General features: G+C 39.4%; 2 protein-coding genes across 7 annotated transcripts; both read right to left on the minus strand.

The window, feature by feature from the left end:
• Positions 1-243: 243 nt before the first annotated feature.
• On the minus strand, positions 244-15878 carry LOC121641245 (sulfotransferase 2B1-like). Of its 5 annotated transcripts, none has more exons than XR_006010676.1 (11): positions 15660-15878; positions 8701-8909; positions 8501-8627; positions 8230-8324; positions 7840-8020; positions 6940-6997; positions 6232-6344; positions 5851-6157; positions 5034-5300; positions 1577-1840; positions 244-1109 (listed from the first exon to the last, which is right to left on the minus strand). XR_006010676.1 is itself a non-coding variant. In XM_041987275.1 (6 exons), the coding sequence occupies exons 1-6, from the start codon at positions 15793-15795 to the stop codon at positions 7564-7566; spliced, it is 873 nt and encodes a 290-aa protein (XP_041843209.1). In that variant the 5' UTR covers positions 15796-15878; the 3' UTR covers positions 6955-7563. The 5 variants fall into 5 exon arrangements, 1 of the variants encoding a protein (XP_041843209.1); XR_006010677.1 differs by lacking the exon at positions 15660-15878 and adding an exon at positions 14962-15075 and having other exon boundaries at positions 245-1109; XR_006010674.1 differs by lacking the exon at positions 15660-15878 and adding an exon at positions 12015-12159 and having other exon boundaries at positions 245-1109.
• Positions 15879-19357: 3479 nt separating this feature from the next.
• LOC121641247 (sulfotransferase 2B1-like) lies at positions 19358-25172 on the minus strand. 2 transcript variants are annotated; one of them, XM_041987277.1, is made up of 6 exons: positions 24933-25172; positions 20681-20889; positions 20481-20607; positions 20210-20304; positions 19820-20000; positions 19358-19611 (listed from the first exon to the last, which is right to left on the minus strand). In XM_041987277.1, exons 1-6 carry the CDS (start codon positions 25066-25068, stop codon positions 19496-19498), a joined length of 864 nt encoding a protein of 287 aa, XP_041843211.1. In that variant the 5' UTR covers positions 25069-25172; the 3' UTR covers positions 19358-19495. The 2 variants fall into 2 exon arrangements, with proteins under 2 accessions (XP_041843211.1, XP_041843210.1); XM_041987276.1 differs by lacking the exon at positions 24933-25172 and adding an exon at positions 21872-22016.
• Between the last annotated feature and the right edge of the window lie 1277 nt (positions 25173-26449).

The raw sequence follows: 26449 nt of genomic DNA on the forward strand, positions 1-26449 counted from the left end.
TTCTATTAGCACATTTTGATTTTTAAATCTAGGATTAGACAATTTTTAAAAATTGGACAGGAAGACAAACTACAACGATGAGTTATAAAAAGTTAAAAACACCTTAACAGTATTTAGTTAAAATTTCTTCCAGGTAAAATAAAACCCATCTATAACTGGATAATAAGACAATTGTCAGGAAAATTGAATCAAACGTAAAATGCTGTGATTCAAGTGTTATGCTAGCTCTATATATAAAACGTTGTCGTACATCAGCAGTTTGCATAATGTGTTGAATTTTGATGTGACATGAAATAATGAGTCATTTAACAAAAATGAAGCTTTCTTTGGTGTTACTGTTTATTTCATGTTAAAAAAGATGAATAAAAACATTAACTATGGTGAATTTGTAGTAGCCTGTACACTATTTGTAAAGTCTGAGAACTTCATCAACATGTCTGACCTTTAGTGACTCATCTGGATTTTTTAGGCAGGTTGCAAACTGTATTCATCAATTTATTATTATTGTTCAGTAATTGTGTACATCAAGCAAAGCAAACGAGGCAGGTTTACAAAATGATACAGTATGAACTTACTACGGAAACATTGCATGGGCAGAACACTTAATGATGGAGAACTCAAGATGCAAAAATTATACATACATAATCAGTTTAGGAGTGTCAGGATCTAAGGCGATATGAGACCAGGGCCTCTCGGGGACAGGAAGTGGTCGAAGAAGTCCAACAGGGACCTTAGAGGAGGCTTTTCCTCGCACGCAGACGGGACAGGCAGCCACATATTCCCGGATGTCCTTTTCCAGCGTGGGCCACCGGAAGCGCCTCCGGATGAGTGCTGAGGTCCGGGCAACACCAGGATGACAAGCCACTCGGGAGGAGTGACCCCACTGGATGACGTGGGATTGGACGTTATCTGGAACAAACAGTTTGTCAGGGGGACCGGTACCTGGATCAGGCTGCGCGCATTGAGCATCACGGACGTTCTGTTCAACCTCCCAGGTGACCGCCGCGATAATACAGGACGCAGGCAGGATGGGACCAGGATCGGCGGACGGGTCATCGGGACAGAACCGTCGAGACAGGGCGTCTGGCTTGACATTTTTGGATCAGGGCCTGTAAATAAGGGAGAAGTTAAAGCGTCCAAAAAACAAAGCCCACTTGGCCTGCCTGCCGTTTAGGCGTTTGGCTGTCTGTATGTATTCGAGATTCCGGTGATCTGTCCAAACGATGAATGGCTGCGCTGCCCCCTCCAGCCAGTGGTGCCATTCCTCCAGAGCCAATTTTACAGCCAATAGTTCCCGTTCGCCAACATCATAATTCCTCTCTGCAGGGGAGAGGCACCGTGAGAAGAACGCACAGGGATGAAGAACTCCCGACTGTTCAGCCCGTTGTGACAGGACCGCTCCTACCCCCATGTCGGAGACATCCACTTCCACCACGAACTGGCGAGACGGGTCGGGATGAGTGAGTACCGGAGCGGATGTGAACCTGTTCTTCAGCTCCTGAAAAGCTGACTCCGCGCGCTCTGACCAATGAAAGGGATGTTTAGGTGAGGTTAGCTGTGTGAGTGGTGCTACTACCTGGCTGAAGTTCCTGATGAAGCGCCGATAGAAGTTGGCGAAATCCAGAAAACGCTGTAACTGCTTCATGGTATCCGGCCTGGGCCACTCCTGCACTGCTTTAACCTTCTTCGGGTCGGTCTTCATCTGCCCGCTCATGAAGATGTATCCCAGAAAGCTGACGGTGTCCGAATTGAACTGGCACTTCTCTGCCTTCACATAGAGCCTGTTTTCCAGCAACCGCTGCAGCACCTGTCTGACGTGGACCTTATGTTCGGTCAGGTTCTGGGAATAGATCAGAATATCATCAAGATTTACAAACACAAACTGGTTCAGGAAGTCACGGAGGACGTCATTAACAAGGGCCTGGAAAACAGCAGGGGCATCAGTTAAACCGAAGGGCATGACCAAATATTCGTAGTGACCTAAGGGGGTTTTGAAAGCAGTCTTCCACTCGTCCCCCTCTTTGACACGAACCAGGTAGTAGGCGTTGCGGAGATCCAGTTTTGTGAACACGGTGGAGCCTAGCAGGGCATCAAAGGCAGAGTCTGAGAGGCAGGGGATATTTGTTGCGGACAGTGATGTCATTCAGACCCCGATAGTCCATGCAGGGCCACAGGGTTTTATCCTTTTTAGACACAAAGAAGAATCCTGCAGCTAGCGGGGAAGAAGAGGTTCTTATTATGCCGGCCTGCAAAGACTCCTGAATGTATTTATTCATGGCATCTCTCTCGGGTCTGGAGATGTTATATATGCGGCTGTTAGGTAAAGAGGACCCAGGTAACAAGTCTATAGCCATGTCGTATGGCCGGTGAGGGGGAAGAGATGTTGCCTTAAGCTTGCTGAATACCTCAGCCAGATCGTGGTATTCACTAGGCACGGATGACAGATCAGGGGTCTTTTCAGGACTCTCCGTTTTTTCGATAGGGGGCAACGCTGATCGTAGACATGTCTGGTGGCACCTCTCACTCCAGCCAGATATGGTTCCCGTCTCCCAGTCAACGTGCGGGTTGTGGCGAGATAGCCAGGGGTGTCCTAGGACCAGAGGGGATTCTGGAGCAGATATATATCGTATAAGATAGCTGTCAAAAAGACGTATGCATGATTCTAAGATTTGTAGTCGTATTTTTGTGTTAATAAAAGTTTTGTGCACAAATCAAGGCTGTCATATATGTGCGTCTGGTCAATTTTGTGGATTAGGAGTTGTTTTATGTGAGTATGAATCTTAAAGCTGTGAGTGCAAAATCTTGTGAATACAACTCCAATTTCTACGAAGACAAAGTCTCCTATTCTGTGTGGACACGAATTCACGTTTTTGGGTACGAGTAGAAAAGTATTCAGATGACGTCACAAGGGAGGAGTAATCGATCTGCCGATTGTACAAAACACAACAAGCTCCAATTTCAAAGATGGCTGAAGAAATTGCAGCGGGAGGAGCTACCGGCTCAAGTGAAGCATCACAGGTAAGATGTTCAAGCGGTCTTTATTTATATATTAAAGAAAAACATACTATTTTCAATAATATTCTTTGATTTAAAGACGTACTGCTATAGTTTGCCATGTCGGGTAGTGCTAGCATTAGAAGCTGGCTTGTGCTATTAGCATTGATGTAGCGTGGAAACTATAAAATGTTTATTCTTAGACAATGTCGACTGAAATGCGACTTTTATGGATTTATTAATTACGCTATTTAGTCGATCAGTCTGTCCTCGCCAATCCTCTTTTCCATTTACCCCACTCCCTTCGTCCACCTTTTTTTTTTTATTCCACTCCTGCGTTGTTCAGAAGCTGAGGATAAATCAATCCATGTACCGGTGAATAACCGTATTTATTATATATGTCATGATATGCATATTTATGTAATCTTCTCTGCCATAAACACGATATTGCGGGGGTTGCGGGGGCGTTTGAGTGACGTGACCTGGGACGCCGATGGAGTGAAGAGACTTAATTCCTCCCAGTAGAAAGTTGCAATGGATTGTCATTTTTGTAAACAGTATAACACGACTTGCGGAGCACCGTTGCTAGGGACGCCAATGCCCCTAGCAACGGTGCTCCGCTGGTTGATCAGATGACAAAGATGATGCTCAGGGAGGAAATATGCCAGATATTTGCCCTATGAGGTTTTACGCGGTACTTAACCAACTTCAGAGTAATAGTGATGGTTAAAGAAATCCATTGCAACTTTCTACTGGGAGGAATTAAGTCTCTTCACTCCATCGGCGTCCCAGGTCACGTCACTCAAACGCCCCCGCAACCCCCGCAATATCGTGTTTATGGCAGAGAAGATTACATAAATATGCATATCATGACATATATAATAAATACGGTTATTCACCGGTACATGGATTGATTTATCCTCAGCTTCTGAACAACGCAGGAGTGGAATAAAAAAAAAAAAGGTGGACGAAGGGAGTGGGGTAAATGGAAAAGAGGATTGGCGAGGACAGACTGATCGACTAAATAGCGTAATTAATAAATCCATAAAAGTCGCATTTCAGTCGACATTGTCTAAGAATAAACATTTTATAGTTTCCACGCTACATCAATGCTAATAGCACAAGCCAGCTTCTAATGCTAGCACTACCCGACATGGCAAACTATAGCAGTACGTCTTTAAATCAAAGAATATTATTGAAAATAGTATGTTTTTCTTTAATATATAAATAAAGACCGCTTGAACATCTTACCTGTGATGCTTCACTTGAGCCGGTAGCTCCTCCCGCTGCAATTTCTTCAGCCATCTTTGAAATTGGAGCTTGTTGTGTTTTGTACAATCGGCAGATCGATTACTCCTCCCTTGTGACGTCATCTGAATACTTTTCTACTCGTACCCAAAAACGTGAATTCGTGTCCACACAGAATAGGAGACTTTGTCTTCGTAGAAATTGGAGTTGTATTCACAAGATTTTGCACTCACAGCTTTAAGATTCATACTCACATAAAACAACTCCTAATCCACAAAATTGACCAGACGCACATATATGACAGCCTTGATTTGTGCACAAAACTTTTATTAACACAAAAATACGACTACAAATCTTAGAATCATGCATACGTCTTTTTGACAGCTATCTTATACGATAATATAAGCTTAATAATATCGATTAGTTCTGAATGGTTGCCCGAAAGTTTCAATCTGACTGGAATAGGGGTGGGGGTTACCTGGGCCAGTGTTCGGCCATCCAGGGCGTTGGCTGTCATGGGATGTGGTAGAGGAACCAGTGGTATCTGAGCCTTCTCAGCCAAGCCAATGTCCAGAAAGCTGTCCTCTGCACCAGAATCAAGTAAGGCAGGGATAGTGACAGACTGGTCAGAACAAGTTAAGGTTGCGGGAATCTGTGTCTTGGTTGGGGTAGTGGTTCTGTAACTGGTTTGACCCGTCAGGACACCGACCTTTACTGACGGGCCCCCTCTTTTGGGCGCACAGGACAGGAAATACGGAAGTGACCAGCTTCACCACAATACAGACACTCACCAGCCCGCAGCCTTTTCTGGCGTTCGGCCAGAGCCAGATGAGCCCGCTCCACCTGCATTGGCTCCTTGGTAGAGAGGAACGAAGCCGAAGAAACCAGGGAAGGATGGGGCGCGGATGTCGTGTCATCTCCTTGAACCGGCACAGACCGGGACCCCCTATGGTCCCGACGCCTCTCCCGAAGACGGTTGTCCAAACAAATGGCCAAATCGATTAGGTCATCGAGATCCTCCGGAAGATCTCGGGTCACCAGCTCGTCCTTCAGCGTGTCTGTTAAACAGTGCAAGAAATGATCTGTTAATGCAGTGGGGTTCCACTTTGAGTCAGCGGCAAGGGTCCAGAACTCGACGGAGAATTCGGCCACACTCAAGGCACCCTGCTTCAACGTCATACAATGCTTGGCCGCTTCCCGACCACGCACAGGATCGTCAAAAACCTTTTTTAATTGCTGTAGGTTAAAGTGTGCAGTGGTGTGGTTTCCAGATAAGCCTTTCGCCCAGGTCAGTGCTCTGGATGTTAGCAGACCTATAATGAAAGAGACTTTGAACCTGTCAGTGGCGTAGGTGAGTGGTTTCTGTTCAAACACAAGAGAGCACTGAAGGAGGAAACCTCTACACTTGCCCAACTCTCCAGTGTAGGGTTTGGGGTCAGGAATGTGAACTTCACGGGTGGATGCAGTCGGTGGACACACAGGGCCAGGCTGTGGAGCTGTGGGAACGGAAAGCTGGGATAGCTGGGTTAGCATGTCGGACATTCTGGTGGTGATATCATTTAGCTGAGTCTGTAAGGCCTGATGACTATCACTGAGGGATCGGAGTACCTGAGAATGTTGTCCGAGCAGATTTCCTTGAGAAGAAACGGCAAAAAACAATTCTCCGGCAGAGTCGGGTTTGCCAGCATCCGCAGAAGACTTCCCACTGGGTCCATGTTGGTGGCTGGATCGTTCGGTCGGAATCTGGTTTAGGACCCAAGGAGGAGAGCACACAGTTTAGAATTAGTGAGTGTTTATTTACAAAGCGATTGTGAGAAGTCAGGTGAGTTCCAGTGTGACTCAAGGCGAGGAGAAGGCAGGCAGAGAGCGGGCAGACAGGATTCCACGAGTCCGTTGTACAATCAAGGGCAGGGTGCTTGGGAGAGAATAATATGCAGGTAAGAACACAGATAGATAATTCTAGACTTAGATTTGTGCAGAGCCGGTTACCACTATTAGTTGTACGATGCAGCGAAGACTAGAGAAGATCCTGGAATCTTTATGCAGCCGTCTGATGAGCCCGATTCACCTCAGCTGCCCAGCCTTGATTAGTGAAGCCGCCTCTCATCCGAATAAGGAAAGAGGTGGAAGAAGCACCAACAAGTGTAAACCCATGACAAGGAGGTTGGTTTTCACAACAGTGCAAAGTACAAAATCACAATATAACATTAAAAGCCAACACGAACTACGAAAAGAACAAAATTAGACAACCTATAAATATTGCAGAGCTTGCAAAAATGAGTTGGCCCTATTTCCAATTACCACAGGCAAATATAAGAATATATAAATACTGACTCAGTATGGTGCCCAAACTTTTAGACTTGATGAAAATGTTATTTTTTCATGTTTTTATTACTTCTAGTTAAAAAAACACAAAAAACATAACAGGACAGTGGCATTTGGTCAAAAGCTTATTTTCTAATATCTTCTTTTCTCTTGAAGAGTAAATAAATTGAACTTTTTGCATTGAAGTGTCGCATTGTGATGCCTCTCAGTATCAAAATGGCAGTTCATTTATATTTGTCCAGTTTATTAGGCATATCTTATAATAATAATAATATAATCTTTAAATAAGGCAGCTTAGGCATATATTATACAGTATGTTATGTGTTTCATACATTGTACTCTAAAAAAAACAAATGATCTGAAAGTACTTACAGAGTAGTCATGTAGAAATTAGCACAAACTGATGTTTTACTGATCATACAGCATAAACCTACAACAGATTTACAGATGTGAGAGATCCAAATGATCAGTGTTTTAGCAGTATTTATTCTATTGGCAATGAAAAAAGTTTGATTGCAATGTTTAGATTCTGGTATCTGATAGATTTAGCATTTTGTCAGTCCTGAGAACTTAAACGCAGGTTTCTAGAATCCTGCTGAAGACAGATAATAAATACATAAACATACACAGACATATCTATCCATCTATCTGTCTGTCTATCTGTCTGTCTGTCTGTCTGTCTGTCTGTCTGTCTATCTATCTATCTATCTATCTATCCATCTATCAATCTATGGTGTGGTGTTTGTCCTCCATCGGCAGGTCTTTCCATCCGGTTCATCATCCTCAGGCCTCGGGCCCCAGCCTCCCCTCCTCCTCTATCTATCTCTCTCTCTTTTTATTTATATATATATGTTATATATGTTAATGTATTTTATTATGTCTTCAGCAGGATTCTGGAGACTTGTGTTTGTTTTGAGAATTTAACTCCAGTTGTAAATGACTGTTATGTAAAGGCCTGGATTTTATCTCCATACAGCCCTTTTTGTTCTTTGCTGGTCAATCCAGGCTCCAGGGCAGAGAGAAGTTCTCACCCTCCAGCTCTTTGAAAATGACCGATGTGAATCGGGCCAGTTGCTCTGGACTGAAGTGGTTTTTCCAGTCTAACAACTTTTTGAAGGAAAAAAATGTTCTGTGTAGTATCTAAAAATAAAATCTGATATTTTAGGAAATGTCTCACTAAATCTCACAACAAAGAGCAGAAGCTCTAAAGGTTTCCAGTCCGGTCTACTGCTCAGACTAGTCGTGTGTAATGACTGACATGTAGACGCTCACCTTTCCTGAAGAAAGTAGACTTGTCACTGTCCACATAATCTTTGGGAACCAGGCTGAAGTTGGACATTCTGTTGGCTTTCATAGTCTTAAAAGAACAATGCTCTGCTATCTTCAGAACGACTTCGTCACTCAGATTACAGCACAAGAAGTCTGACATACGCCTTAAAGCTGCAGGCAGGTCCTGAAAAAGACATACACAACCTTAAAGTGCAGCAGATGGTTGATGCTCTTATCCACAAACTGAGACTGATATCTTAGTGTTTCTTTTCTGAGTAGAAGATGTGACAGGGTCCAGTCTTTAAATTTATCAGAGATAAGAGGTGAAGCAGCATCTCTATACAAAATACAGTTCTGTATTTTATGTTTAAACTCTACCAGCAACTACTTTACCTGAACCATTTCTTCATAAGTGATGAACATAATTCTGTCTCCCAGCTCTGCACGCCTCCAGCTCTTCACATGGTCTGTCCACTTCCCAAACAGCACTGCAGACAAAACAAGTCCTGGATTGCTGCGTATTTACAATAAACCACTGCTCTACGTTCATCACATTTACACGACTTCATGCCTCTGCATACCCTCCACTGCAGAAAATTCAAACACTTCATTTCAGATGTCAGTCTCTAAGAAAAGTCTATATGTGGGCTGTAAAAACTCTGACCTCTGCCTTCCAGGAACTTCTCCAAGAACTCATCAAAAGTCCCTGGATCCTCGAGAAAGGTCGCCATCTGATGGAAGTAGTATGAAGACACCAAGATGTCCTTTGGGTTCCTCATCACACAGATCACCTACAAGTGATAACGAGCAGAAACGTTAAGAGCTTACACATGGACATGTCAGGCAAAGTGTCCATACATGTACCTTGGCTTTGGAGGTGTGGAATGAAGGGGGCATGAAGCTGTAGGGAAAATGTGTGACCAGAGCACGTGGAGATGTCAGCTTATCTGCAACCTCAGCCAATCTTTTCTCTTCCAGCCATGGGACCCGGTCCCAGTTTACAACAGTCTGGATTGGAGTCAGATCTCCTCCATTAAGCAGCAACGGAAGGATCTCCTGCATCCAGATAGTACCTGCAGAAATAGATAAAAGGAGGGGCACTGAAACAATTCTTTCTGCTCTACTGAAAAAACAGACTTATTAATCAACATAATCTGGTATAATAAGGTCAGAGATTTTCACAGTCTGACACTTTCTGTCAGACAGAACTTAGTAAGTTAATATATTACAAAAAGTTTGACATGAGCAGTTTGCATTAGCATGTTGCAGATCACACAACATATGATCTGCAAACATATATAGGTTTTATGTATGAAAGGAGCCTCAGGTCTGAATAGGCTGCAACTTAATTTCAGATACCTGAGGTTGATTAGTACACCGTCGCAGCAACACAGCATTTTGTCTCATAGGTTTAGTGACTATGAGGCATCGAGCCTCGTGTTTCTCAAATATTGGTTTTATTCACAACATATTGACACGTGTAAAGCCAGTAAATACCATCTGTCTTTCTAGCAATCCCATGGTAAGTAAATTTAAAACCTCCTTTTTACAAATACTTTAAAGTTTTATTACAAAAAGGGAACTTGGAAGGAAATCTTTCCTTAGGTCTCTATGTTATCAAGGTGTGGTCTTGTATTTGAGAACAAATAGACATACTCTGACCTGGGATAACACACGAGGCTGAACTTAGCCTCCGATTCGCAGCTTCCGATTCGCTAGTTAAGGGAAATTTTAAGGGACCCGTAAGTCAGAACGCGAGTGACTGTATTACTCCGTTAACCCTCCGTTTTATTGATACTCAATGCCGTCAAACCTGTCCTAGATTATTCTACAGAGCCTACTGAATCTGAAAAACATAGTTTGTGATTTGTGAAACCTTTCTCTGATTTGTGAAAATGCAGTAAAGGCAGATTTCACTCATTTTTCTGCCGTTTTTACACACTATACCTGGTCCAGATGTTATAATATCTATTGTGAAGTATCTTATTCTCAACATTTCATAATTAGAGTTACTTAAAATACATAGATTAGAACTATACTTCATTGCAGCTGTAAGCAGACGGCTCTTTGCTTTAGGATCCAAGCATGGACAGGCTTATAGGCCTCTAGGAGTATCTAAACATAGCATCGTGTAAGACACACTTACAGTAGATGGTTTCCTTATAAGGGTCTGTCTTAAAGGACTGTACTCTGCACTTAGAAACGTTCCCAGCACAGGATATTAACATGAAATTCGGAGAAGAACACACGAACATCCTATATTTAAACTTGTATCTGATCTATGATTGGACGATTCAGGACTGAGGAATGTTCTTTGTTTGAAAACTATAAAAGAGAGACTTACACATCTAGTCAGGGGGTTTTTCTATGATTGGCTTCAGAAACCTCACAGAGATGCATATCTGTTTACGATGTCACTTTTTGTAATAAACCATCATTTTTACATAAAGCTGATGTCCGGAGCTCTTCTTTTACCTGAAAGTATTTTTGCCACAGCATAAGCCTAAAGTAATTTACTACAAAATAGTATGATCCAGAGAAGAAGATCTTCATATGATGAAGTCATCATATTACAGAAACGGCTATGAAGACACAGAGGACACTAAAGGGGAAACCACCGTACAGCACCGAGAGAGGAGAAGTTATCAACCAGATGATGGCTTCACAAAACTATAGAATGTTATTAAGGACAGTAAACTACAAAATGCCACAACAGACTATTTCTCCAGAACACCTGCTTCCACAAAATAAACCCCACCAGGTTTCACAAATCACAAACTATGTTTTTCAGATTCTGTAGACTCTGTAGAATAATCTAAGACAGGTTTGACCTGACTCAGTGTGATATTATAACATCTAGTGTGTAAAAACAGCAGAAAAATGAGTGAAATCTGCCTTTACTGCATTTTCACAAATCAGAGAAAGGTTTCACAAATCACAAACTATGTTTTTCAGATTCTGGAGACTCTGTAGAATAATCTAAGACAGGTTTGACCTGACTCAGTGTGATATTATAACATCTAGTGTGTAAAAACAGCAGAAAAATGAGTGAAATCTGCCTTTACTGCATTTTCACAAATCAGAGAAAGGTTTCACAAATCACAAACTATGTTTTTCAGATTCTGGAGACTCTGTAGAATAATCTAAGACAGGTTTGACCTGACTCAGTGTGATATTATAACATCTAGTGTGTAAAAACAGCAGAAAAATGAGTGAAATCTGCCTTTACTGCATTTTCACAAATCAGAGAAAGGTTTCACAAATCACAAACTATGTTTTTCAGATTCTGGAGACTCTGTAGAATAATCTAAGACAGGTTTGACGGCATTGAGTATCAATAAAACGCAGGGTTAATAGAGAAATACAGTCACTTGCGTTCTGACTTAAGGGTCCCTTAAAATTTCCCTTAACTAGCAAATCGGAGGCTGCGCAAATCGGAAGCTAAGTTCAGCTTCGTGGATAACACCTTTTATTTTGTTTTGTGAAAATTAATTCCTCAGAGGAATAAAGTAGAAAAAAAATATGCATTTGTTTTCTGCGCGTTTACTGACTAAGACCTTGTCAGGGAAAATTGCCAACAAGATAAAAGCTTGACACCGTAATTTATACAGCCTTGGGACACATTCCTAGTATATGACGTTGTTATCGGTTTAGGAGCCACAACAATATAGGTTGCGAAGAGCCAAGAAATAAACCAAGAGTTGATTTTCTTTTTTTTTTTTTTTAGTTGTCAGGAGTTATTTGTGACCATCTATTAGTTCGCCACTGCAATTCTGAGACTGCAGGCGCACATATCAATGAAGTTTAGACAGTATAATTATATATTTAACCATAAAATGCGTATTTTGAACCACAATATGTAGATTTTTTAAATCAATTTACTTCTTACATCTGATTTATTGATTCAAAGATCAGCTTTCCATCTTCCTTGAAATGGTCATTTTGATGAAAAGTACATAACTCCTAATGAATTATACATTTTAGCCACTGTTGTAATCTTGTGTGTGTGTATACACTTGCTACAGCAAAGTCCAGGTATCTTATACCGTGGGCAGCTGAGTTACAGCCGGTGCGATCTCTACAGTCAGGGGAAAATTGGTATTAGTAAAAGAAGAAACAGATTTTAAACATTAGTTCGCTGTGAGCACTGAAAATATGGAGTCTTTGACAGCACTGACCTGACTTCGGATATGTAACAGCCACAACGTCATCGTCTTTAAACTTGAATTCATTTGCAAACTTCAAACTCTGTAAGAAGTGAGTTTCTCTGGGAAGCAGAAATCCTTGATATTGCAGATAGATGTCAAATTCCAGAGACTTCATTGTAGAATATTCAACTCTGATGATTCCCATCTTTAACTTAAGCAAATCGTCATACCTGTTACGTTTAACACCTGAAAATATTATTCGAGACAGAAATGACTGGACATCAAAGATTTATTCTCACTGTAATTCCAAGGGTACGTGAATGCAGCACAATACTTCCTGATCTGTGGGGTAATTTGAAGGGGAGTTTTTAAAATAACAGAGAAAATAACTAATATTTTTACTTGTCTATCCACACTCAGCACTGCAATGCTAGTACAGTTGAAGACTGTATATGTTTATTTATATATTTATTTATTTTCAGGTTCAGGAAGGCAGTACTGTCAAGAACAGGAAACATGAATAAATCAAACTCCCCACCGCAATCAAAGGTTAATTAAAATAAATAAATATTTTTAAAAATTAAAAAATAAAAATCTAAAATGCTGCATGCATAGTCACAAAAAAAAGCCAACCAGTTTTTAAAAGGCCAACCTCACCTAACTAACTTATACACTGGCAAGGGATATTATTCAAACACTTGCTGTATATGCAAAGTTTTGGTCTGCAACTTGTTACTTCCTGCAGTCATGTATTTACAGAAAATGATTGCTTAACTGATGACATATTTCTGCAAAAGTTAGACCTCCATGAATGATTAAGCATAAAATTTAAAATGGAGTCTAAGTAAAAAAAGAGAAAATTATATTCTGCTGTCTGTTTTCAGAAATTAATACAAGTTTGTGCAATTCTAGATTTTTTCTCTGCATATCAGATTCCATGGAAACCATGAACATTTGTCATCAGTGAAATGTTTTTTTTTCCTTCACATTAATTGTCTCAAATTATATTTAGACCAAACTTGTTAAAGTAGTCATGACATTTTAGTTTAGCAAAAATGGTTGTTCTTGTTAGCCAACTGAAATTAGCTGTGCAGCTGCTAAGAACAAGAAGTGAAGTCATCCCCGAAGTTGTAGCACTGGCAAAAGAGACATAAACAACACATGACATACTTGTTTTGGAGCTGTCATAATAAACCAACAACAATTAAGCATTAAGTTTGACAGCTGCATCATCATATTTGTTACGACCCGACTTAAGGGGTAGGGACGGGCGTAACAAAGAAACACGGCGTGGACAGGTGGTATTTCAAAATAAAAGCACATTTATTTACAACTCCCGTGATAAGTGATGGACAACCTGTAAAACAAAAGATGAGCTGGGGTTAGCGGACCTGCAGAAAGAAACAAACCAAAACCTATACCAAACACTCACCGAGTGCACACACAGACACAACCGCAACTCGGTGAGGAAACTAAAACCAAACAAAAGCAACAGGCCCATAAACTAAAGTGACCGTCGTCACAACACAATAAAACGCTAACCTAGCCCAGCTCTAACACAAACACAAAGTAAACTTAACTCAACCAAACACTTAAGGCACCCATTGTGGAAAAGGAGGTGGTCGCGACGCACACACACACCCGGTGCACAACATGAGGGGGAGAGAGGCCGGAGCCATTCTGGTTTCTCCCCCTCCAGACCTGCCTCGGCTGCAGTCTTTTCAGCCTGAGCTTCTCCGTAGGCTGCAGCCTGACTGGTCCAGAGGGGTGCCAGTCACACAGGGGCGGGGACAAAGGCGCTGGCCTTGGCCACTCCGGGCAGCGCTCTGACGCCCCTAATCACACACAAACGGCCACAGCTTGTCTACGACAAGCAGGGCCGTAACATATTGTTGAGCTACAATCAACTGCTGTTTTAAGTTAAAGTGTTTAATAAAACATACATTTACTTTAAATTTGTTGGATGAAGTGTCAGATCCCCTTTAGATGCAATAATAATAATAATAATAGAGCCTCTCTTAAAGGAGCATTTTACATGATTTCTTTAAGTAGTCTTCAGGAATATTTTCTGAGACTTCATTGAAGATTTTCTGATTCTTGGGAGCTACTCAATCCATTTTTGTCTTTTCTAATAAAGATCATCACACACTGCTTCAGTGATGTTGAGGTCTAGTCCCTTGGAATAATTCATCACTCTAAGACCCGTTGAAACTGATTTTCAGTCCACCTTTTCTGTCATTTGGCATACCTTGGCCTTTTCTCCCCAGTCTCTCTTCCTTATGAACAGCTTCTGATTTCTTATGAGGCTTCAGTGAATAATAAATGTATTAACTGAAGGACCAGACACATCTCTCAGCTTTTAACAGAATTTGTCCTTACTTTCCTGATAAACAAATTCTTCTGAAAATGGTCAGGTATATGGACTGGACTGAAAATGAGTGAAAAGTTAATCCAAGTTTAAGGACAACCTTTGGAAGACCTTCAAAAAAAAACTCAAGACTGCTTTTAAATATTACATTAAAGTCAGGCTTCTTAAACACAATGTTGTAATAAATCTTTTGCAGATTTCCCACAGTCAGAAATTCTTTCCTCAAATTTTGAAGCCCTTAAAACAATCACACTGCATAATACTAAAAGAAAATGGGGAGCTTTATTAAATCTACTTAAAAGTCCATTAAAACTGAGGAGGGATCCAACCTGGACAAGCCTTCCTTAACCCAGAGCAGCTAATGCTTCCAGTGTGATCACCAACCCAACACACACTGTTTACCAAACCAATCCACTAAAAACCACATTGCCCCCCCTCAGCAGGCACTGCATAAAGGACACATGCAATTTAGGGGAACTCATGATACTGCCTTCTCGCTTTCATTCAAATCCTCCCACACACACTTTCCACTCAAGATAAGTTAAAATCCTGCAGATCTGTAAAAATATGCAAGCAATTTAAAAGGGAAGAAGAGTTTACTTAACTCGCCTGACTCCTCTCAGCTTCTTCACCTCCTGATGATTTCCTCCTCTGTTAACTGCACACACCTGTGCCAAGTCTCCCTCTCTCTGTTCCATCCAGTCACATCATAATATGAAGACATGAAGGTTGGCAGAAGACTTTTGTAGTGTTGTAGTGATACTCCTTCAGGAAACCTACATTTTCCTATCCCCTAGATACATTTAATTCATTTTAGACATCCTTCCAAAAGTAACACATAAAATGGACTGTAGGGTGGCAGGCAGGAGGAAGAAGCACTGCAGTGTTAGGAAGTACAGAAATGAGAAAAACCTTGGACTTGTCCACTTATCGATAAAGGACCAACTATTTTCTGTCATTGGACTAATGCAAAGCATAAAATGGCTTTTTAAAAGTTTAGTTTGTAAACTTAGATCTCTTAGAAATGTGGACTAATTGGCCTTGGTTGAGGTCCAAGTGTTCCTCTAGTTGTATTGTATTGAACTGAAGTGTAATGTGTTACATGCCGATGGTGCCCTAAAACAGCAAATGATGTAATAGTACACACATACCCTAAAAAGGATTAAACATCATATCTTGGTTATTTTGGCACTACATATAAGATTCTACTTTATGATTGAAAATGGAAAGCTGAAATATATGACAATCATACCACACAGGAGGTGGGATGAAGAGAGATGACAGATATTAGAAGAAATATACAGTACCTGACTTGGGATAAGTCACAGCAAAAACATCGGTGTCTTCCACAGAGAAATTTTGGGCATACTCCAGGCTCTCTGCACTGTGGGCCACAGTTGGCAGGAGAAGGCCGTGGTACTGAATGTACTTGAGGGACGACATGAAGACTGTTTCCGGGGAATTGGTAGTCTGCACGTTGCTTCTACCTCTCTCTGCCACAGAGGTAGTATTCCTCCTGCCACAGTCCTCTTTCCCCAAACCTATTTACTTGTGCACAAGCTGGTAGGACTGGACCACTTTTTGTACTGAGCCCTGATGTCAGTCTTGACCTTCCACAGTTATCTCACAGACAACTATGACAATATTATATATGAATTAAACCACATGACTGCAGATCAACTATTTCTTTGATCAAACAATAACTTTGTAAGGAAGGATTGTGCAGGTAGAACATTACGTCCTGATCTGTGATGTATCATCACTAAAAGTTTATTGGTAAACAATGACTACAGTTTCTTTTTATGAGGATCACACATAAGTTATACTTTTTCAGAGCAGTATAGATCAATGTACATACAGAAAATTCTGGTGTCAAAGCTGAAGGTGTTTTTATGCACAAAACTTTTAAACTTTCTTCATTTTCAGAAATGATATCACGGTAAATGTCACACCAGTTTGATTATTCCCACATTAAATATTAAGAGAAAAAGTAGACCAATGGGTTTCCCATAACAGTTCAGGGACATCCAGTACCTGTTCTGTATTAAACTTCTCAAACTAAGTACTTATCTCTTAGTTTTAACAGTCTTTTCAGTTAGTGTCCACACACAGTGACATGTTCTCATTAAGGTTGATTGTTTACTCATGTTATGCTACCATAAGGCTGTAACCAAGGGTGTCTGCTTTGTGCAGTAACAGCACAAAGGTTTGACCTTTTATTCTTTAATTTTGTTTCTTCTGAGACTGGGAATGTAAAACATTCATAGTTGGACTGTTTTACATTTTTTCAAGAAACTGCAGCTGTTAGACAACAGCCACTCTGTCTGAAACAGCTATGTCTGTTTTGTTCATACTTATGAGTTAGTTTAGTTTGACTTAGTTATGAATCATGCAAACGTTCTGTAAGCACCATGAGGGAAAATGACTTCTATTAGCATATTTTGATTTTTAAATCTATGATTAGACAATTTTTTAAAATTGGACAGGAAGACAAACTACAATGACGAGTTATAAAAAGTAAAAACACCTTAACAGTATTATTTAGTAAAAATTTCTTCCAGGTAAAATAAAACCCATCTATAACTGGATAATAAGAGAAAGAAATTGTCAGGAAAATTGAATCAAATGTAAAATACTGTGATTCAAGTGTTATGCTGGCTCTATATATAAAACGTTGTCGTACATCAGCAGTTAGCATAATGTGTTGAATTTTGATGTGACATGAAATAATGAGTCATGTAACAAAAATTATGCTTTCTTTGGTGTTACTGTTTATTTCATGTTAAAAAAGATGAATAAAAACATTAACTATGGTGAATTTGTAGTAGCCTGTACACTATTTGTAAAGTCTGAGAACTTCATTAACATGTCTGACCTTAAGTGACTCATCTGGATTTTTTAGGCAGGTTGCAAACTGTATTCATCAATTTATTATTATTGTTCAGGTATTATGTACATCAAGCAAAGCAAACGAGGCAGGTTTACAAAATGTTACAGTATGAACTTACTACGGAAACATTGCATGGGCACAACACTTAATGATGGAGAACTCAAGATGCAAAAATTATACATACATACATAATCAGTTTAGGAGGTTGGTTTTCACAACAGTGTAAAGTACAAAATCAAAATATAACATTAAAAGCCAACACGAACTACAAAAAGAACAAAATTAGACAACCTATAAATATTGCAGAGCTTGCAAAAATGAGTTGGCCCTGTTTCCAATTACCGCAGGCAAATATAAGAATATATAAATACTGACTCAGTATGGTGCCCAAACTTGTAGACTTGGTGAAAAGGTTTTTATTTAATTTAATATTTTTTTTATTACTTCTAGTAAAAAAAAAAAACAACAAAACATAACAGGACAGTGGCATTTGTTCAAAAGCTTATTTTCTAATATCTTCTTTCCTCTTCAAGAGTAAATAAATTGAACTTTTTTGCATTGAAGTGTCGCTTTGTGATGCCTCTCAGTATCAAAATGACAGTTCATTTATATTTGTCCAGTTTATTAAGCATATCTTATACAGTATGTCATGTGTTTCATACATTGTACTCTCAAAAGACCAAAAGATCTAAAAGTACTTACACAGTAGTCATGTAGCAATTAGCACAAACTGATGTTTTACTGATCATACAGTATAAACCTACAACAGATTTACAGATGTGAGAGATCCAAACAATCAGTGTTTTAGCAGTATTTATTTTATTGGCAATGAAAAAAGTTTGATTGCAATGTTTAGATCCTGGTATCTGATAAATTTAGCATTTTGTCAGAACTTAAAATCGCTGCATTGGCTCCCAGTGCGCTTCAGGATTGATTTAAAGGTTCTTTTAGTAGTTTATAAATGTCTTAATGGTCTCGGGCCCTCTTATTTATCCGACTTGCTTTTAATTATGAACCCTCGTGGACCCTGAGGTCCTCTGGTACTGGCCTTTTAGTTGTTCCAAGGGTGAGGACCAAGACATAAGGCGAGGCCTCTTTCCATTGTTACGGCCCTCGTTTCTGGAATAGTCTGCCGGAGGGCCTCAGGGCTGCAGAGAATGTTGATGTTTTTAAAAAGAGGCTTAAGACCTACCTTTTTAGCTTGACTTTTAACTAAATTTATTTGATCTTAATTTATTTTAGATAATGTTATTTTCATGTTATTTTATTTTCATTTTATTCAACTGTACTATTTATTTATTTATTTACTTATTTATTTATTCATTCTTAAGCTGTTCTTATTGTTTCTTAAGGTTGTTTTATTTTAACTCCAGTGTTTTCCTCGTGGGGATCCTCCATGCCAGGGGGCTTTGCCTGCTCGGTCTGGGGGCTGCTGTCGTGGTGATTGCACCTATCGGGGTGGCTGGGGCCCTGCACCGCGGCCTTTTGGCTGTGGTGTGGGCCCCGGTCTGTTCTGATGGGGGTGGTTGCCGCTGTTTGACATGGGTGGACTGGCCCCTGGTGTGGATGGATCCCCATGACACTGATATTGTTTCCTCACAGCAGCATCAGGCCAGATGCTTATCACTTTTAGTATTTTTAATAACATTCAGTTCGAGACAGAAATAAGAGAATCATGTTTGTATAGAATGGGGAGGGAAGGCTACTTGGTGTGTGTGTGTGTGTGTGTGTGTGTGTGTGTGTGTGTGTGTGTGTGTGTGTGTGTGTGTGTGTGTGTGTGTGTGTGTGAAGCTGTGTGAAATATTTTGGTGAGTGTTTCTATTGTTATGTATTTCCTACTTTGTTTTGTTTTTATATGCATAAATGTTTTTAATCATGTAAAGCAATTTGTGTTGCGTGTGGCATGAAAGGTGCTTTATAAATAAAGTTTGATTTGATTTGAAACGCAGGTTTCTAGAATCCTGCCGAAGACAGATAATAAAATACATAAACACACACATATCTCTCTCTCATATATATATTTATATATATATATATATATATATATATATCTCCACACACACACACACACACACACACACACACACACACACACATACATATATATAAATATATATGTTAATGTATTTTATTATGTCTTAAGCAGGATTCTGCAGACTTGTGTTTGTTTTGAGAATTTAACTCCAGTTGTAAATGACTGTTATGTACAGGCCTGGACTTTATCTCCATACAGCCCTTTTTGTTCTTTGCTGGTCAATCCAGGCTCCAGGGCAGAGAGAAGTTCTCGCCCTCCAGCTCTTTAAAAATGACCGATGTGAATCGGGCCAGTTGCTCTGGACTGAAGTGGTTTTTCCAGTCTCCACTAATCCCTGACACAAAAACACACAAGGAGGAGTTGTAAACACAATAAATTTTTGAAGGAAAAACAATGCTCTGTGTAGTATCTAAAAATTAAATCTGATATTTTAGGAAAATGTCTCACTAAATCTCACAACAAAGAGCAGAAGCTCTAAAGGTTTCCAGTCGGGTCTACTGCTCAGACTAGTCGTGTGTAATGACTGACATGTAGACGCTCACCTTTCCTCAAGAAAGGAGACTTGTCATTGTCCATATACTCTTTCGAAATCTGGCTGAAGTTGGACATTCTGTTGGCTTTCATAGTCTTAAAAGAACAATGCTCTGCTATCTTCAGAATGGCTTCATCACTCAGATTACGGCACAAGAAGTCTGACATACGCCTTAAAGCTGCAGGCAGGTCCTGAAAAAGACATACACAACCTTAAAGTGCAGCAGATGGTTGATGCTCTTATCCACAAACTGAGACTGATATCTTAGTGTTTCTTTTCTGAGTAGAAGATGTGACAGGGTCCAGTCTTTAAATTTATCAGAGATAAGAGGTGAAGCAGCATCTCTATACAAAATACAGTTCTGTATTTTATGTTTAAACTCTACCAGCAACTACTTTACCTGAACCATTTCTTCATAAGTGATGAACATAATTCTGTCTCCCAGCTCTGCACGCCTCCAGCTCTTCACATGGTCTGTCCACTTCCCAAACATCACTGCAGACAAAACAAGTCCTGGATCGCTGCGTATTTACAATAAACCACTGCTCTACGTTCATCACATTTACACGACTTCATGCCTCTGCATACCCTCCACTGCAGAAAATTCAAACACTTCATTTCAGATGTCAGTCTCTAAGAAAAGTCTATATGTGGGCTGTAAAAACTCTGACCTCTGCCTTCCAGGAACTTCTCCAAGAACTCATCAAAAGTCCCTGGATCCTCGAGAAAGGTCGCCATCTGATGGAAGTAGTATGAAGACACCAAGATGTCCTTTGGGTTCCTCATCACATAGATCGCCTACAAGTGATAACGAGCAGAAACGTTAAGAGCTTACACATGGACATGTCAGGCAAAGTGTCCATACATGTACCTTGGCTTTGGAGGTGTGGAATGAAGGGGGCATGAGGCTGTAGGGAAAATGTGTGACCAGAGCACGTGGAGATGTCAGCTTATCTGCAACCTCAGCCAATCTTTTTACTCCCAGCCATGGGACCCGGTCCCAGTTTACAGTAGTCTGGATTGGAGTCAGATCTCCTCCATTAAGCAGCAACGGAAGGATCTCCTGCATCCAGATAGTACCTGCAGAAATAGATAAAAGGAGGGGCACTGAAACAATTCTTTCTGCTCTACTGAAAAAACAGACTTATTAATCAACATAATCTGGTATAATAAGGTCAGAGATTTTCACAGTCTGACAATTTCTGTCAGACAGAACTTAGTAAGTTAATATATCACAAAAAGTTTGACATGAGCAGTTTGCATTAGCATGTTGCAGATCACACAACATTTGATCTGCAAACATATATAGGTTTTATGTATGAAAGGAGCCTCAGGTCTGAATAGGCTGCAACTTAATTTCAGATACCTGAGGTTGATTAGTACACCGTCGCAGCAACACAGCATTTTGTCTCATAGGTTTAGTGACTATGAGGCATCGAGCCTCGTGTTTCTCAAATATTGTTTTTATTCACAAGCTTGACACAGTAATTTATACAGCCTTGGGACACATTCCTAGTGTATGACGTTGTTATCGGTTTAGAAGCCACAACAATATAGGTTGCGAAGAGCCAAGAAATAAACCAAGAGTTGATTTTCTTTTGTTTTTTAGTTGTCAGGAGTTATTTGTGACCATCTATTAGTTCGCCACTGCAATTCTGAGACTGCAGGCGCACATATCAATGAAGTTTAGACAGTATAATTATATATTTAACCATAAAATGCGTATTTTGAACCACAATATGCAGATTTTTTTTAAATCATTTTACTTATCACCTCCGATTTATTGATTCAAAGATCAGCTTTCCATCTTCCTTGAAATGGTCATTTTGATGAAAAGTACATAACTCCTAATGAATTATACATTTTAGCCACTGTTGTAATCTTGTGTGTGTGTATACACTTGCTACAGCAAAGTCCAGGTATCTTATACCGTGGGCAGCTGAGTTACAGCCGGTGCGATCTCTACATTCAGGGGAAAATTGGTATCAGTAAAAGAAGAAACAGATTTTAAACATTAGTTCGCTGTGAGCACTGAAAATATGGAGTCTTTGACAGCACTGACCTGACTTCGGATATGTAACAGCCACAACGTCATCGTCTTTAAACTTGAATTCATTTGCAAACTTCAAACTCTGTAAGAAGTGAGTTTCTCTGGGAAGCAGAAATCCTTGATATTGCAGATAGATGTCAAATTCCGGAGACTTCATTATAGAATATTCAACTCTGATGATTCCCATCTTTAACTTAAGCAAATCGTCATACCTGTTACGTTTAACACCTGAAAATATTATTCGAGACAGAAATGACTGGACATCAAAGATTTATTTTCACTATAATTCCAAGGGTACGTGAATGCAGCACAATACTTCCTGATCTGTGGGGTAATTTGAAGGGGAGTTTTTAAAATAACAGAGAAAATAACTAATATTTTTACTTGTCTATCCACACTCAGCACTGCAATGCTAGTACAGTTGAAGACTGTATATGTTTATTTATATATTTATTTATTTTCAGGTTCAGGAAGGCAGTACTGTCAAGAACAGGAAACATGAATAAATCAAACTCCCCACTGCAATCAAAGGTTAATTAAAATAAATAAATATTTTTAAAAATTAAAAAATAAAAATCTAAAATGCTGCATGCATATTCACAAAAACAAGCCAACCAGTTTTTAAAAGGCCAACCTCACCTAACTAACTTATACACTGGCAAGGGATATTATTCAAACACTTGCTGTATATGCAAAGTTTTGGTCTGCAACTTGTTACTTCCTGCAGTCATGTATTTACAGAAAATGATTGCTTAACTGATGACATATTTCTGCAAAAGTTAGACCTCCATGAATGATTAAGCATAAAATTTAAAATGGAGTCTAAGTAAAAAAAGAGAAAATTATATTCTGCTGTCTGTTTTCAGAAATTAATACAAGTTTGTGCAATTCTAGATTTTTTTCTCTGCATATCAGATTCCATGGAAACCATGAACATTTGTCATCAGTGAAATGTTTTTTTTTCCTTCACATTAATTGTCTCAAATTATATTTAGACCAAACTTGTTAAAGTAGTCATGACATTTTAGTTTAGCAAAAATGGTTGTTCTTGTTAGCCAATTAAAATCAGCTGTGCAGCTGCTAAGAACAAGAAGTGAAGTCATCCCCGAAGTTGTAGCACTGGCGAAAGAGACAAAAACAACACATGACATACTTGTTTTGGAGCTGTCATAATAAACCAACAACAATTAAGCATTAAGTTTGACAGCTGCATCATCATATTGTTGAGCTACAATCAACTGCTGTTCTAAGTTAAAAGTGTTTATTAAAACATACATTTACTTTAAATTTGTTGGATGAAGTGTCAGATCCCCTTTAGATGCAATAATAATATTAATAATAATAATAATAATAATAATAATAATAATAATAATAATAATAATAATAATAATAATAATAATAATAATAGAGCCTCTCTTAAAGGAGCATTTTACATGATTTCTTTAAGTAGTCTTCAGGAATATTTTCTGAGACTTCATTGAAGATTTTCTGATTCTTGGGAGCTACTCAATCCATTTTTGTCTTTTCTAATAAAGATCATCACACACTGCTTCAGTGATGTTGAGGTCTAGTCCCTTGGAATAATTCATCACTCTAAGACGCGTTGAAACTGATTTTCAGTCCACCTTTTGTGTCATTTGGCATACCTTGGTCTTTTCTCCCCAGTCTCTCTTCCTTATGAACAGCTTCTGATTTCTTATGAGGCTTCAGTGAATAATAAATGGATTAACTGAAGGACAAGACACATCTCTCAGCTTTTAACAGAATTTGTCCTTACTTTCCTGATAAACAAATTCTTCTGAAAATGGTCAGGTATATGGACTGGACTAAAAATGAGTGAAAAGTTAATCAAAGTTTAAGGACAACCTTTGGAAGACCTTCAACAGTACCTCAAGACTGCTTTTAAATATTACATTAAAGTCAGGCTTCTTAAACACAATGTTGTAATAAATCTTTTGCAGATTCCCCACAGTCAGAAATTCTTTACTCAAATTATGACGCCCTTAAAACAATCACACCGCATAATACTAAAAGAAAATGGGGAGCTTTATTAAATCTACTTAAAAGTCCATTAAAACTGAGGAGGGATCCAACCTGGTCAAGCCTTCCTTAACCCAGAGCAGCTAATGCTTCCAGTGTGATCACCAACCCAACACACACTGTTTACCAAACCAATCCACTAAAAACCACATTGCCCCCCCCTCAGCAGGCACTGCATAAAGGACACATGCAATTTAGGGGAACTCATAAAACTGCCTTCTCGCTTTCATTCAAATCCTCCCACACACACTTTCCACCCAAGATAAGTTAAAATCCTGCAGATCTGTAAAAATATGCAAGCAATTTAAAAGGGAAGAAGAGTTTACTTAACTCGCCTGACTCCTCTCAGCTTCTTCACCTCCTGATGATTTCCTCCTCTGTTAACTGCACACACCTGTGCCAAGTCTCCCTCTCTCTGTTCCATCCAGTCACATCATAATATGAAGACATGAAGGTTGGCAGAAGACTTGTGTAGTGTTGTAGTGATACTCCTTCAGGAAACCTACATTTTCCTATCCCTTAGATGCATTTCATTCATTTTAGACATCCTTCCAAAAGTAACACGTAAAATGGACTGTAGGGTGGCAGGCAGGAGGAAGAAGCACTGCAGTGTTAGGAAGTACAGAAATGAGAAAAACCTTGGACTTGTCCACTTATCGATAAAAGACCAACTATTTTCTGTCACTGGACTAATGCAAAGCATAAAATGGCTTTTTAAAAGTTTAGTTTGTAAACTTAGATCTCTTAGAAATGTGGACTAATTGGCCTTGGTTGAGGTCCAAGTGTTCCTCTAGTTGTATTGTATTGAACTGAAGTGTAATGTGTTACATGCCGCTGGTGCCCTAAAACAGCAAATGATGTAATAGCCCACACATACCCTAAAAAGGATTAAACATCATATCTTGGTTATTTTGGCACTACATATAAGATTCTACTTTATGATTAAAAATGGAAATCTGAAATATATGACAATCATACCACACAGGAGGTGGGATGAAGAGAGATGACAGATATTAGAACAATTATACAGTACCTGACTTGGGATAAGTCACAGCAAAAACATCGGTGTCTTCCACAGGGAAATTGTGGGCATACTCCAGGCTCTCTGCACTGTGGGCCACAGTGGGCAGGAGAAGGCCGTGGTACTGAATGTACTTGAGGGACGACATGAAGACTGTTTCCAGGGAATTGGTCTGCACGTTGCTTCTACCTCTCTCTGCCACAGAGGTAGTATTCCTCCTGCCACAGTCCGCTTTCCCCAAACCTATTTACTTGTGCACAAGCTGGTAGGACTGGACCACTTTTTGTCTCTTTGAAACGTTTTATGAATGGCAACTCTGTACTGCAAATCATTGGCTGTTTTCTAATTTAGGGGTTGGAACCAAGACTTAACCATGTTTAGCGAGCTGGTTCGCACCACCCTTGCTACTTTTCTTCTTTGCTTTGGGTTCTCAAACTTAAAACTGTTATAAGAAGGCAAAAGCAATGTACTGAGCCCTGATGTCAGTCTTGACCTTCCACAGTTATCTCACAGACAACTATGACAATATTATATCTGAATTAAACCACATGACTGCAGATCAACTATTTCTTTGATCAAACAATAACTTTGTAAGGAAGGATTGTGCAGGTAGAACATTACGTCCTGATCTGTGATGTATCATCACTAAAAGTCCATTGGTAAACAATGACTACAGTTTCTTTTTATGAGGATCACACATAAGTTATACTTTTTCAGAGCAGTATAGATCAATGTACATACAGAAAATTCTGGTGTCAAAGCTGAAGGTGTTTTTATGCACAAAACTTTTAAACTTTCTTCATTTTCAGAAATGATATCACGGTAAATGTCACACCAGTTTGATTATTCCCACATTAAATATTAAGAGAAAAAGTAGACCAATGGGTTTCCCATAACAGTTCATGGACATCCAGTACCTGTTCTGTATTAAACTTCTCAAACTAAGTACTTATCTCTTAGTTTTAACAGTTTTTTCAGTTAGTGTCCACACACAGTGACATGTTCTCATTAAGGTTGATTGTTTACTCATGTTATGCTACCATAAGGCTGTAACCAAGGGTGTCGGCTTTGTGCAGTAACAGCACAAAGTAGACACCCTTGTTGCTGACATTACTTGTGATTACACATTCATATTCACTAAACACAGATAGCTCAGTGTGTGTGTTGACTTAGACACACACATCAAGTAAGCTCAGTGGCTACAAGTACTAACTCAGAGGAACATCTCCTTCTGCCTCTGCAGCTTATTAACACATTTTGTTTAATGTTAATAAATGGCAAAGTCTATTATTTGCAATGACACCAAAGGTTTGTCCTTTTGTTCTTTAATTTTGTTTCTTCTGAGACTGGGAATGTAAAACATTCATAGTTGGACTGTTTTACATTTTTTTCAAGAAACTGCAGCTGTTAAGACAACAGCCACTCTGACTGATACAGCTATGTCTGTTTTGTTCATACTTATGAGTTAGTTTAGTTTGACTTCGTTATGAATCATGCAAACGTTCTGTAAGCACCATGAGGGAAAATGA

The sequence above is a fragment of the Melanotaenia boesemani genome, chromosome 6 (genome assembly GCF_017639745.1).
Source record: "Melanotaenia boesemani isolate fMelBoe1 chromosome 6, fMelBoe1.pri, whole genome shotgun sequence".
NCBI lineage: Eukaryota > Metazoa > Chordata > Actinopteri > Atheriniformes > Melanotaeniidae > Melanotaenia > Melanotaenia boesemani.